Genomic DNA, 14,745 nt, shown 5'->3' with positions numbered 1-14,745 from the left:
TTGCAGGAACGAAAAGGCAAGTACCCGTCCCTACAGACCTGACTGTTCAGGTAATAGTGTTTGGTGAATGTGTGCAAAGATGCCCACGTTGTAACCTGACAGATATCAAGGACTAGAACTCTGCATGCTAACACAGTGGTTGCAGCTGTAGCTCGAGTAGAATGAACCCAAGCCCTCGGGGGTTGCTTTGAAGCCAGTGCATAGCAGATCTTAATACAGACTATGACACATCTGGAGACCATCCACTTCTGCACTGCCCAACTTTTCTATGCACCTACATCACTGTCAAAGAGTTGATCACCCACCTGGAACTCTATTGTAAGATCAATGGAGAACACCAACACTCTTTTTGGGTCCAGTTGGTGGAGTCTCTCCTCTTCCTAAGAAGGATGTGAGGGTGTGCAAAAAGTAGGCAAGGTGATGGATTGGCCTACATAAAAGGCCCTAACCACTTTTGGCAGAAAAGAGGCCAGTGTGAAGCACCACTTTGCCAGGACAGATGGAAAGGTAGGGCAGGCTAGATGACAATGCCTGCAACTCAATCACCATGTCGGCAGATGTAACGGCCACAAGGAAGGCTGTTTTCAAAGTGAGCAGCCTGAGAGGACAACTGTGCAAAGCCTCAAAAGGAGTGCACATCAGAAAGGTCAAAACCAAATTCAAATCACATTGAGGCATAACGAATGGGGGGATGGAGGAAACGTGTTTTAGCCCTTAAGGAACCTATTTACAATAGGGGGCTTAAAGGTTGATCAGGCAATCTAAACAAAAGCAGACTTTGAAGACAAATAACCTTTGAGAGCACCCATAGCAGAGTCCTGCTGGGCCAGAGAAAGTATAAACAAAAGAACCTCCGAGAGAAGGGCAGAAAGTTGGTCAACAGACTTGTCCGTGCACCAGGACACAAATTTCTTCCAACAGTTTCATGCCGTTTTGGTGGAGGGACGCCTGGTTGCCAAGATAATATTACAGACTTCGGGCAGAAAGTCAAAAGCTGGCAACTGCTGCCGCTCAATCTACATGCAAGAAGGGGGAGAGAGGACAGGTTCGGTGCAGAGCCCTTCTTTGCCGCTGAGACCGAAGAAGTTCCCGAAGGGGCAGTCTGATAGGAGGATCGATGGACATGCTCAACAGCTCGGGATACCAAACTCTCCGTGCCCAGTCTGGATCCACAAGGACTACTTGTGTCCGGTCGTTCTTGGTCTTTTTTTTTTAGAACTCTGGGCAGAAGTGGTTTGGGTCGAAAGGCGTACAGGAGGCCTGAGCTCCACTCGAGACAAAAAGCGTCTCCGAGTGATGTTGCCTTGGAAAGTCCAAAACGCTAAACAGCTGACATTGTGTGTTCTCTGTAGAGGTAACAGATAAAACCAAGGCTCGCCCCACTGCTGAAAGAGACCTTGCACCACCTCCAGATAGAGATGTCATTAGTGATCCGGTAGACGTTTTTGGCTGAGTATGTTCAGAGAGACTGTCAGATGTTGAACCACCAGGGATATGCCCTGCTGTTCCAGCCACACCCAGAGGCGCAGAACCTCTTGACAAAGAGCCCACAACCCCACCCTGCTTGTTACAGTATCACATGGCAGTGGTGTTATCCTTGAACACCTCCAATATCTTCCCCTTGACAGAGACAAGAAATGTCTTCAATGTTAACCGGATTGCACGGAGCTCAAACAGGTTGATGTGGAATCCGGATTCTGATGGAGACCGGATCCCTCTGATATCCACCTCTCCCACATGGCCGCCCTATCCCAGGAGTGACACATCGGTCACTACTGCACTATCTGGTTAGGGAAGGGACAGGGATCTGCCTCTGACCCAATTGTGGCTTGAGAACCAGCACTGCAAATCTTGACCAGTCCCCTCCGGGATCTTGACCTTGGAGAGATTCCGCTGATCCTGCGCCCCCTGGAGCTTCAGGTCCCACTGCAGAGTCTGCATGTGCCATCTGGCATGTTTCACCAGGAGGCCATGAGGCCCAGCAGCCTCAGAGTCCTTCTCACAGAGATCCAGGATAGAGGCTGAAACATCAGTATTATAGCCGGAATATCTTGGACTCGCCACTCCGAAGGATAAGCCCGAAAGGGTACTGTGTCCAGAAAAAAAAAACAATGAAGGGGAGAGTTTGAGATTGAGTCAGCTGTGACTTCGGCATGTTTATAGTGAACCCCAGTGAATGCAGGAGGACCGCTGTAGTCTGGAGGTTGGAAGACAACAGCCTGGGGTGAGTCCTGTGCTCATCTGGGAAATGTTGGATTAGTTCCTCCATCTCATTCCATAGAACATAGTCAGTTTGCTGATAAGCCCAAGGAATTGCCGATGCACCAATGGTTTGCAGACCGCTCTGCTACCAGTTTATCTGCAGTGTAAATTCTTTTGCTCTCTATCAGGTGGCCGGGTGTCACCTGACGCTTTAGAATGAGCTCATCTTCTAGCATGGGTTACCACTAGGGAGTCAGAGGGTATTTGCCCTCGTATGTATATTGCGTCCGAGATAGAGGCTTTGTACTTTTTTTTTTTTAAATTCACCCTGGGAGTGATAGAGCATGCCTTATCAGGGTCCTTAAAGATGTCTTCCGTATGGTGGAGCATGCTGTAGGAAGCTGGCCTGGTGTGTGGTGAGCACCTATGGTGTTATCACCTTATACCAGGTCCAGGTATGCGCTATTAGTTAACTGTAGGCAGTATCTAGGAAGCCAGGACTCTCTACAGTTAGCAGTGGATGAGCAGCCAAGACTTTTCTAGGAGACATACAAAGCTTAGGCAATACCACTATAGTCACACAGCACTGTCACACCTGAAAGAACCACACAGTGTAATGAAAATAAAGGTACTTTATTAGGATAAACACAAATACTAGCATACTAATAGGCAGTAGCCCAACTGGAGGAAAGTAAACACACTATTATACACACATTAGCAATCAGTAAAGAGCATAAAAAGAAATAGTCATGGCAAAAGCAGTAGAACATTGTGAGGGCCAAACCATATACTAGGAAAGTGGAATGCGAGAAACAGCCACTCAGCCAAAGATGTGGAATCGATAGAGGGGAGCTGAAGGAACTAGGAACCCCAAGAGGTGAGTAACAGAGTGACCCCCAGTGACCAGGAGAGCAGAGGTAAGTACCTGGTTTTCCCCAAAACCAACAGGAGGACTTAGGAAAAGGACTGTGCAAGAACCTACAAAGACTGGAAGAACCCAAAGGTGGATTCTGGCAAAAGAGGACCTGCAAAGGAAGAGGGCCACATAACGTTTGTGATAGAGGGACCGGTGGTGGCAGGAGCCACTACTCACCCTTCTGTTGCTGCAGGACCAGGACAAATGTGGACAAAGAAGACCACATGTGCAACACAGGAGCTGAAGAGGAGTTCCTGAGGTGATGCAGATGGTGTCCCACATTGGCTGTCGGGTTGCAGTGGGTCAGTGGTGCTGAAGAACCACCAATAAGCCTTGGCAAATGCAAGAGAGAAAGCAGACGAGCTGCAAAGCTGAAGAGGACCAGCAAGGCCAAGGGGACTCGACTGAAATAATGGAGATCAGGATTGACCCTCTGCAGTCTGGAGAGTCACAAGAAGAGGAGACGGCTCCCACAGGCAACCAGCTGGCAGCAGGCAGCAAAGTCAGTGAGGCCCATTCGGCACACCTGTAGAGGAGTCCCATGTCGCTGGAGCAGCAGAGAGGAGACTCTGCTTAGACACAGTGCTTAGCAGGAGGGAGTGCGGGAGCCAGGGTTACACAAAGCCCGACGATCCCTTGGAGGAGGAGCAAACAATCTTTGGTAGCTGCAAGAGTTGCTGTGCACAGGGGGTACTGTCCTGCAAGGCCTTGAAAACTAGACAAGGGTCTGGGAACTGAATGCAGATGAAGCCTCTAAAGAAAGAATGAACAGACTACATGCAAGGGAATACACATGGGCACGTCTTTAGTCACTCTGCTTTACTTCAAAGGCATTGAATAGGTATGTCTATTCAATTAAACTTTACAAAGAAAATGTTCTGTTAATTACAAACCAGCCACATTAGCAACCAAATCATATACATCACTTGCTCAAGTAAATGTCCCTAATACGTGTTACAACTATGTCAAGTAATTGCTCTCAGCAAACCTGATACGCAACTGCTGATAAGATGCCAAGAAAAGCGGCAGGGAAAGGTTCAGACAACCTTTAGTTACTGAGATAAGAATAATTAGCCTCAGATTTATATCAATAATTAACATGCGATTACGGAGTATGTGATAACAGAATACTGCATTTGAGATGACTAGATTAACTACTTTGAGCATTTAAATGAAATAATGTGTTGTGGTGTTAAAAAAAACGATATATATACCTGTTGTTCAACAGAATATTTGAACACTTTATATCTCTGTGCAAAAAATTCTTCTTATGACAATAGTCCAAGCCCTCCATCAGCTGCTTCATGAAAGACCTGATGTGATTTTCATCGAAATGAACTAATCCAGATTCCAAAAGGCCCATGAGGTCGTGATCCATATATTCGAACACCAAATAAAATGCACCTTTAAAGAGAAAATGACATTTTATAAGATCTGCTAAAAAAACTAAAAACAAAAAAAAAGTAGAACAAGCAACACTTTCACACAGTTTCTGTGCAATGATAAAAGTGAGCAATAAAAATCAAGTACATTTCCAAATCGCCTTGAAAGGTGTACATCACCTAATAAGAAAAAATTTTACCCAAAAAGCAAACTGTACACTTTCACATGTATAAAATACAGAAAATCAGAAATCTGCTGGGCAACTAATTCGTCCAAATTAATGTGTTAAAAAAACAGGGCTCTCTCTAAAATAGAGCCAACAAAGGCATTCAAGACAAACGATTTGGCTGGAGGGGTGGGAAAGAAGGACTAGTTCAGAATAAACACCAAGAAATAAGGCCAAGAACGATTACGTATATGTCTAGTACGAAGAATAAACGTCTTATAACTGTGTAGCAGTAAAGTTAAAAACTGGTGAAGCTAAGAGGATTATTGTTTATTAATATAGACACAGCAATCATCCAAATGACCAAACCACAATGGTGTCTGCGATGCTGGTCTGGCAGGACTGAAATTAAGTACAACTAAGATAAATCTATTGCTAATCTAAACAAGTTCAGACTAACTACCCTTCATAATTCTTGGAAGGATGACTGATTGTTTTTTCTCCCAGGTTTGACTCGCGAAGATCCCCAAATGTCCACTTTTAATCATACAGGGTTTGAGGGGCGAGTATACAGATAGATTCCTTTCACTAGATCTGATGTTTTTTTGTGTGGAAATATGGTTAAGCAATCTCTTGAAATTATCTCAGGCCAGGCCTTTTTCACATGTAAGATTAATCAAGCATTCACTGCTTCTACTGGCCGCAAAAGCTGGTAATGCCTGAACAATGGTAAATTATCTGTTTTCAGAGACTAAATGCTCCTATTCTGCACTTGCACCCAATCATCATTCTTCTTAGCAATTCGTTGATTTAAGACATAGATATAGCTAAGTCAAGAGTTTATTCTAGATTCAACAAGAATAGATCACACATTATGTGCTATCAATTCTATCACTTTTCTAATGTGAGCCAGGTGGAACACGAGATTTACAAACATAAGGTTAATTTTTTTTTTTAGGACAACCTCTAGAAAAAAAAATGGAACATTCAAGTAGTTTTTATAAGACATTTGACCTCTTCACATTGTTTCCTTTAAAGCTAATTCTCCATTTCCCTACACTGCTCAGAGGAAAGCTTGGCCTCATCTTGGTATCATTAAGTTAGGCAAGCGAGTAGAAGTTATTGATTCAAAACTGGCTCTTTGCACTTTCATCAGTCTCTTCAAATAGTCAGAACTATAGGAAAAATTGAATTTTACCAAACAAGGTCCTCCAGAGGTCATTTATTATTGGTGCTAAACATGTCAAGAGACCGTAAGCAATGACAAGGGTCATCTCCATGTTACCTCTAGGAATGGTGAAATCTACTGGCCATTCATGATTCACAGCAACCTTTTTGAATGTATAAACTTGACTTAACCAATATAGAAGTGTACTGAATACACTGTCAAAAGGTTTTATGACCCACAGATGGTGAACTGGAACATTGAATACTGCAGATTTATCTAACAGGATTGGATAACCATACCAGCCACTTTATTAGCTCAAGTATGGACCACACATCCATTTCATATCACTGGCATCCAAGGTGTCACAGCAGTCCAGGTGGCTTTCTGATGACTGATTACCACCTTTTCCAAAATCTTGCTGACAGCTGGAAACCCTCTTAAAAGGACAATTGCAGGGATAGAAGAGGTTGAAATTAAGATCCTTATGCAACAGAATTATCATAGGCTGCTTAAAGACTTTCAAAACTACTCTCCTTAGGAGAGACATTGCTGAAAACCTGTAAGCAAAAGATTACCGAATTGGAAAAGGTATGCAATTTATTTTTGCAATACTGCAGTAGGGAATACATTTTCACCTACAGTGACACTAATGAAAGATTAAATATTTGAGGCAGATTTGGCCTTAACCAAACCTGTGATGGCCTGTCCCATATTCTGGATTTTAGACCTTCTAGAGGGCTTCTTGGACAGTGCATAGTAAATCTTAATGCACAAGACACTCAACCACAACAGGAAATTTCTGTACAGCTCTCCCTTTCTTTGTCATTGAGAACCCCACAAAAGACTGTTGACACACACTGTGTTGCTTAGTACGATCAATGCAAGAGATGGAAGCCTTTTTCGGAGGTCAGCAGATTGACCTCACTCCTCTTACTCAGAATGAGGGGGCACAAATAAGACAGGTAAGGTAATGGATTAGCCAACATGAAATGGTGTCATAACTTTTGGCAAGTATGCTGCTAAAGTCTAACACCAAATTGTTTGGTGGAAAAAACTGGTGCATAGCAGTTGCACTGAAAGTGCCCCAAGTTCACCTATGTGACAAACTGATCTTAATTACAACGAGGAAGATAGTCTTCAAAGTTAGTTGACAAAATGTGCTATGTATCAGCTTGAAAGAATAACGCTTCGGTAACACTCTTTCTAGTGGAGACTATTTAGCTGCCAGTTCCTCATGCCAGAGGGTGGTGCCTTATCGCTCCGCACTGACTTTGTTCTGCTCTAGACAGGATGTACCAGGCCTATACAGGCACCACTCTTGTGCACATATATCTGTTGCTTTTGAGACTGTTCGAGCCTCAAGACGCAGGGACACAAAAGCAACTGGTAGTGTGCAGACTCCTAGACTTGGGATTAATGTGTAGAGTACAAACAGACCAGGGAGGATGGGAGAGTCGGTGAGAAATCTTCAGCTAGATAGAGACTTTACCAGAAAGTGCTTTACTAAAGCTAAGTAACGTGTCCTTCTGATAGAGCCTTCTAGAGGCGGATTCTTCACGGTTTAAATAGATACCAAAACAGTACCTATTTGAAGGTGAGATTGTGGCCGCCTGGAAAATGTTCAGGATAGGAACTCTGAGTCTTAACACATTTGGTAGCAGCTTTGGCCCTTGCAGAATGAGCATCCAGTCCCCCAAGAAGCTGCTTTTTAGCCAATGCAGAGCAAACCCAGTGAGAGATGGTTCTATTATGCATAGCTCTGCCTTTTTTCGCTCCAGAGAACCCCACAAAAAACTGATGGTCTACCCGTTTTTCTTTGGTACGTTCTATGTAAAAGCTCAGCGCCCTCTTGAGGTCCAAGCGATGGAGTCTCTCCTCAGAGGGGTGAGGAGGACCACTGAACGAGCAAGGTGATTTTCTAACCAACATGAAAAAGTGTCAGAATTTTAGGCAAGGAAGAAGTCGGTCTGTAAAACCAGATCATCTGGGAAGAAGGTGATGTACGGCAGATGAGAGAGAGCTTGAAGCACACGCATTTCCTGATGTTATGGCCACAAAGAACTCGGTGTTGAGAATGAGAAGCCACAAAGAGCAGCTGTGAATAGGCTCAAAAGAGCCGCACTTCAGTACCTTCCAAGGACCAAGTTAAGGTCCAACTGTGACAACGGGATAGGGAGGAAACAAATGTTGCAGGTCTTTCAAAAAACATAACTGGAGGGTGAAACAATAATGGCTCATCAGTATCTGAAAAAAAGCAGAAAGAACCAAAAGAAACCCTTCAACTGTGCACAAAGCAAAGCCTTGCCAAGCTAGGGATAAAACAAATAAAATGTCAGATACCCTTGCCTGGAGGGGGGTTTATCTGTCAAGTACCGCACCAAGCCACAAAGACAGGCATATATAATTTGTTGTGGGATGCCTTCCTGCCAAGATGACATCAGCCACCTCCACTGAAAGGTCAAAGGCGTTCAGCTGTCACGGCTCAATCATCAGGCATGACGGTGGAAATTGCTAAGGCCCGGGTGCAGAACCGTTTCTTGTTGCTTTGACAGCAGGTCCACCTGGAGGGGCAGTCAGATCAGAGGGCATATGCTCAATGACCAGAAGTTGTAGATACCATACTCTTCCATGTCTAACAAAGAGCACTAGTAGGACTTGGGCTCAGTCTGTTCTGATCTTCATGGGAACTCTGGGCAGAAGTGGTATCAGCTGAAAGGCATACAGGAGCCCCGACTTCCACTCGAGGAGGTAAGGTATGCCTTGGAAATTTCAAAGCAGATTAAAGCCGACTCTGCACGTACTTGGCAGTGGCAACCAGATCAAGCAAAGGTTCTACTCATTCACAAAATAAACCTTGAGCCATTTCCAGGTGCAGCTGCCATTTGCGATTCAGCAGGCATTGACTGCTGAACTTGTCTGCCTTGGCATTCAACAATCCTGGCCGGTGGTTCACCACTGGGAAATTCGGTGGTGGTGCAGCCATTTCCAGAGGAGCAAAGCCTATTGGCACAACGTCTTTGGCCCCATCCCGCCCTCTTTGATGCAATACCACATGGCAGTGGTGTGGTCTGTGGGCACCTGTACCAGCGACTTTGTGATAGCAGGAAGGATCCAAGTCATGTGGATGACCATCAGTTCCAAAAGTATGATGTAGAACCGGGACTTTGCTGCAAACCAGGTCTCTTATCTCCACCTGTCCCAGGAGTCTGCCCCAATCCAGAAGCAATGCATCGGTCACCACTGTCTGCTCTGGGTGAGGGTCTGTACTGAATCAACTGTGGTTCAGTAACCACCAATGCAGATCTCTCATCAGCCTCCTCCCAAATCTGAATAGACATCACCTTGATATTGGGACCTATGGAACTTCAGATTCCCACTGCAGAGCCCACATAAGCTACTTGGCATGCTTAACCAGCAGGATGCATGAGTCGACCTCACTGAAATCTTTAACTGAGGCTGAAATATCTGAATTATATTATGAATGTCCTCCACTCTTCCAGGGGGAATTGCGCAAAACTGAACCATGCCCAAAATGGCTCCAAAGAAGGGTAGCATCTGAGGAGTCAAGTGTGAATTTGGCACCTTTATTGTAAGGCCCAAAGATGACAGGAGGTTCCCTGTGGTCTGTAAGTACGTGACACTGTCAGTCATCGAGGAAGGGGACGACTGTAACCCCCTGACCTTCAATGGAATGCTGTTATTATTGCCATCACTTATCAACACCTACGGGGCACTGGTGAAACAAAATGGGAACACAGTGTCCTGAAAATGTTCCTCTCCTGGCACGAACAGCAGGTAATGCCAAGGGGCCAGCAGGACAGGAATATAGAAATAGGCGTCCTGCAGGTTCAACGCTACCATCCAGTCTCCAGGGTCAGGAGCAGGCAAGACTTACCTTGGGTAGGCATTTTTAATTTGTCCATCCTGAGGGAGGCATTGAGAGGTCACAGATCTAGGACAACCTTTCTCTTTCTTGGGCACCAGAAAGCAGCAGGAATAACTACTTCTAGCACCAGTGCCCTCCTGAGGGCCCCTTTGGCCAAAAGAGCTTGCAGTTCATGCCGCATATTGGTGCAATGGTCCTCTGTCTGTCATATCCCTTGCGAACAACCTGAAGGACACACCTGTTCGACGTGATTGCCTGCCGGTCCAGTAAGAACCAGTGGATTCTACCTCCCACCAGGTGGCTGTGTCCCTGCAAGGGCATGCTAAAGAGTCTTGGCGGGTGGGGCTGCATGTGGATTTGGCAGCTTGTTAACCTTGGCCACGGGGTTGTGGGAACCAAGGCCTCCACCGCAAAACTGCTGGGTTCCTTGTAGAGGCTGAATGTGTTTGGCAGTAAGGAACGCCTTGGTCAAAGCTGAGATAGAAACAATGGAACTGTTGCAGCTGGCAAGGCTGGGAGAAAAGGACCAGCAGGTGTGCACCAGCTCTGCTCTACTTAAAGCGCACCAGCACAGAATCAGCCCCCCCCCCCCAAAAAAAATAGGCGAGCTCATCAAAGGGCATGTACATCAAGGTGGACTGGATATTGCCCGATAACTCAATTTGTCACACCCGTGCATGGCTGCAAATGGCAACGCTGGCCCCAATAGCCTTCCCAATGGAATCGGTGGCTTCCAAACAAAAAGAAAAAAAAGTGAGCTTGGCAGAATCACAACCATCTCTGATCACCTGAGACGGTACAGGGATTTCAGGCACACCAGAGAGGGCTTGTGCCATCAAATCCCAAAGGATTTGTGAGTATCATCCTAACAAACAGCTGGCTTTAACAGATCAGAGGGCCAAGTTGGGACAAAAATAGCAACATTGGCTAAACGTTTCTACTTTCTTAGATTCCTCATCAGGGGAGTGGTAGGAATGTGCTTGGAATAGAGAGGTTGGTCAAAGATTGCACCACCATGCTTTCCAGTGAGAGGTGCCACAGAAAAAAAGACCAGGTCGCCCGGAGCAGGCCTATGACACCTAGCAATCTGCCTACTGACTGGGGGACGAGACCAATGTTTGGACTATGCACCCAATTAGGTAAATATCAGTGCCTCGTGTAAAGAAAGGATGGCTTCAGTACAAGGATCTTTAAGATATTTTCTTTTATCCATAAAGGGGGAGAGCTGGAGGTCAAGTACTTTAGTCACCTTTTGCAATACCAAAGCTTAGGATGCCTACTCTTCTGTGGCCAATCCAGGAGGAGGAAAAAAACTGTCTAGGGGGAGGTATTGAGGCAACAAACTCATCCCCGAATTATAATCATTTCAGAGACAGTTCCAAAAAAGGGAATGGCGAGAATGCCGTCTTGGCTGTTGCAAGGCATGCAGGGGAAGAAGTACACTGGACGGATTCAGGTGCGGTGGTGTCCGACGTCAGAATGGCGTTGAGGAAGCATCTGAGAGAACAACTGGGGCCGCTCCTTCAGATTGTGAAGTCAGCAGCAAAGTGCCCGGGGCTGGCGTGGGTTTCTACACTGGTAGTGCAGTCAGAATAGGAGCTGAAGGTAAACTAAGTCTGGAGTGTCAAGCTGGCATTGAGGGTAAACCCTCCAGCAGTATCCCAGGTGGAAGGCCTCTTGACTCCTTGGGGCTCGAAGCCACACCAGAGAGTCGGGCTCTGAAACTTGAGTTATGGTGGAACCACCTGTGGAATGGGCACCAAAGTTGCAGGACTTCAGGAGCAAGATCTAGAACAATAGCGCCGTCCCCTTCCTGTTCACGCAAATTCAAGTGGTGCAGGGGACTGGAATTCCACTTCAACTTCTTGTGTGTGTGTTTTTTTTTTTTTTTACACTTACCTGAGGACTTGAAGCGCAGCAATGACTGACCTCCGGAGCATCTCCAACAATTCCAGAAACAGGATCGAGAATCAACTTTGGACACAGGTGGACTTAAAATGGTCTCAATGCTGAGTCTTCTTATGCTTGGTGACGTTAATTTTCACCTCACATTCCCTGATGGTCTTCAGGTTCACCAACACAGTTTCTGCAGGCCTTGAAGTCGTGGCTTGATACCAGGCACCACAGACCCATCTGATGGGGATCCATCATACCTTTTTGCAACTGTCTCTACATGGCTTGAAACGGGTCACTTTAATGCATGTCATCCCTTGCACACAATATAATTTTGGAAGATAAATCAAGGTGACCATCTCCGTGAAAAGAGAGGGAGCTCAGATCCGCATCTGGAGGGGCAGAAAGAAAAACTGACAGCAGTGCACAGGAGTTGCACCTATGTGTAGGAAAATGCCTCTGATGGCATGGTTACCCCCTAACTTTTTGCCTTTTGATACTAGTTATGATTGAAAGTGTGCTGGGACCCTGCTAACCAGGCCCCAGCACCAGTGTTCTTTCCCTAAACTGTACTTGTCTCCACAATTGGCACACCCCTGGAACACAGATAAGTCCCTTGTAAATGGTACCCTTGGTATCAAGGGCCCTGTGGTCAGGGAAGGTCTCTAAGGGCTGCAGCATGTATTATGCCACCCTGGGGACCCCTGACTCAGCACATGCGCACTGCCTCACAGCTTGTGTGCTGGTGGGGAGAAAATGACAGTCGACATAGCACTCCCCTCAGAGAGCCATGCCCACAACCCACTGCCTGTGGCATAGATAAGTCACCCCTCTAGCAGGCCTTACAGCCCTAAGACAGGGTGCACTATACCACAAGTGAGGGCATAGCTGCATGAGAACTATGCCCCTACAGTGTCTAAGCCAATTCTTAGACATTGTCAGTGCACGGTAGCCATAAAGAGTACATGGTCTGGGAGTTTGTCAAACACGAACTCCACAGCTCCATAATGGCTACACTGAATACTGGGACGTTTGCTATCAAACTTCTCAGCACAATAAATGCACATGGAGGCCAGTGTGGAATTTATTGTAAAATACACCCAGAGGGAATCCTAGAGAAGCACCCTGAATACCAGTCAGACTCCTAGTGCTTGGCTGACCAGTTTCTGCCAGCCTGCCACAACCAGACGAGTTTCTGGCCACATGGAGAGAGTGCCTTTGTCACTCTGTGGCCAGGAACAAAGCCTGTACTGGGTGGAGGTGCTTCTCACCGCCCCCCTGAAGGAACACTAACACCTGGCGGTGAGCCTCAAAGGCTCATGCCTTATGTACCCCAGGGCATCCCAGCTAGTGAAGATGCCCACCCCTTCCGCTAATGCACCCACTTTTGGCAGCAAGGCCGGAGGAGATAATGAGAAAAACAAGGAGTCACCCACCAGTCAGGACAGCCCCTAAGGTGCTCTGAGCTGAGGGGACACCTGCCTTTAGAAATCATCCATTTTGAGTTTGGAGGATTCCCCTAATAGGAATAGGGATGCCCCCCCTCCCCTCAGGGAGGAGGCACAAGGAGGGTGTAGCCACCATCAAGGACAGTAGCCATTGGCTACTGCCCCCCCTGACCTAAACACCCCCCTAAATTTAGTATTTAGGGGTGACCCTGAACCCAGGAAATCAGATTCCAGCAACCTACAACAAGGACTGGTGACCTGAAAGCCTCGCAGAGACGAAGGAGACGACAACTGACTTGGCCCAAGCCCTACCTGCCTGTCTCCAAACTCAAAGAACCTGCACACCGACACATCCGACCGGGACCAGCAACCTCTGAGGACTCCGAGGACTGCCCTGAACCCAAAGGACCAAGAAACTCCAGAGAACAGCTGCACTGTTCAAAACCTACAACAACTTTGCAACAAAGAAACAACTTTCAAATAACTCTCTCTTCCTGCCGGAAGCGTGAGACTTCACACTCTGCACCCGACGCCCCCGGCTCGAATTCAGGAGAACCAACACCGCAGATAGGACTCCCAGACAACGATGACGACGTGGGCACCCTGAGTCAACCCCCCCCTTTCATCCCCACAGTGACGCCTGCAGAGAGGATCCAGAGGCTCCACCTGACCGCAACTGCCTGATAACAAGGAACCCGATGCCTGGACCAAGCACTGCACCCGCAGCCCCCAGGACAGAAAGGAACCACCTACCAGTGCAGGGGTAAGCAGCAGGCAGCCCTCTTCCTAGCCCAGTCAGAGGCTGGCCCAAGAAGCCCCCCACTGTTCCCTGCCTGCATCGCCTAAGTGACCCCCGGGTCCCTCCATTGCTTTCAATAGCAAGCCAGATGCCTACTTTGCCTTGCCTACTGCACCCGGCAACCACTGTGCCATTGAGGGTGTGTTTTGTGGGCATATGTGTGTGTTCGGTGCTCTACAAAATCACCCTGGTCTGCTCCCAGAGGACGCAGGTACTTACCTGTAAGAAGACTAGGACGGGAGCACCCCTGTTCTTTATAGGCGCTTAAGTGTTTTGGGCCCTCCTTTGACCTCTGCACCTGACTGGCTCTGTGTTGCTGGTGCGGTGGTTTTGGGGTTGCCTTGACCCCCCAATGGTGGGCTGCCTATGCCCAGGAGACTGACTGTGTAAGTGCTTTACTTACCTGAAAAACTTAACCAAACTTACCTCCCCCCAGGAACTGTTCATTTTTGCACTGTGTGCAGTTTTAAAATAGCTTGCCATTTTTACCTAAACTGGTGTACTACTGTTTTAAATCAAAGTTCTCTACTTATCAATGTGAAGAACCTTGCATTTTATGTATTTACCTCAAATCTTGTGGTTCTAAAATAAAGAAAATATATATTTTCTATATAAAAACTATTGGCCTGGAGTTAAGTCTTTGAGTGTGTGTTCCTCATTTATTGCCTGTGTGTTTACAACAAATGCTTAACAATACCCTCTGATAAGCCTACTGCTCGACCACACTACCACAAAATAGAGCATTAGAATTATCTATTATTGCCACTATCAACCTCTAAGGGGAACCCCTGGACTCTGTGCACACTATCTCTCACTTTGAGCCAACTTCCTACAAAGTCCTGCATGTTGTTTCCAGAACGCTGTCAATGTGAACGCGCAAGGTG

At 46.6% G+C, this 14,745-nt stretch overlaps 1 protein-coding gene across 2 annotated transcripts in view; it reads right to left on the bottom strand.

The window, feature by feature from the left end:
• The window catches only part of CDK13 (cyclin dependent kinase 13), a 626,606-nt gene that overhangs the window by 284,543 nt on the left and 327,318 nt on the right, over positions 1-14,745 (bottom strand). For both annotated transcript variants that reach the window (XM_069215885.1, XM_069215880.1), the window contains exon 8: positions 4,333-4,522. In XM_069215885.1, the coding sequence (XP_069071986.1) occupies positions 4,333-4,522 (190 nt within the window). The remainder of the gene's footprint in view (positions 1-4,332; positions 4,523-14,745) is intronic.

Source organism: Pleurodeles waltl, chromosome 2_1, assembly GCF_031143425.1.
Source record: "Pleurodeles waltl isolate 20211129_DDA chromosome 2_1, aPleWal1.hap1.20221129, whole genome shotgun sequence".
In the NCBI taxonomy this organism is placed as follows: Eukaryota; Metazoa; Chordata; class Amphibia; order Caudata; family Salamandridae; genus Pleurodeles; species Pleurodeles waltl.
Note: the sequence above shows the minus strand (reverse complement) of the source record. Positions and strands in the feature narration are given on the sequence as shown.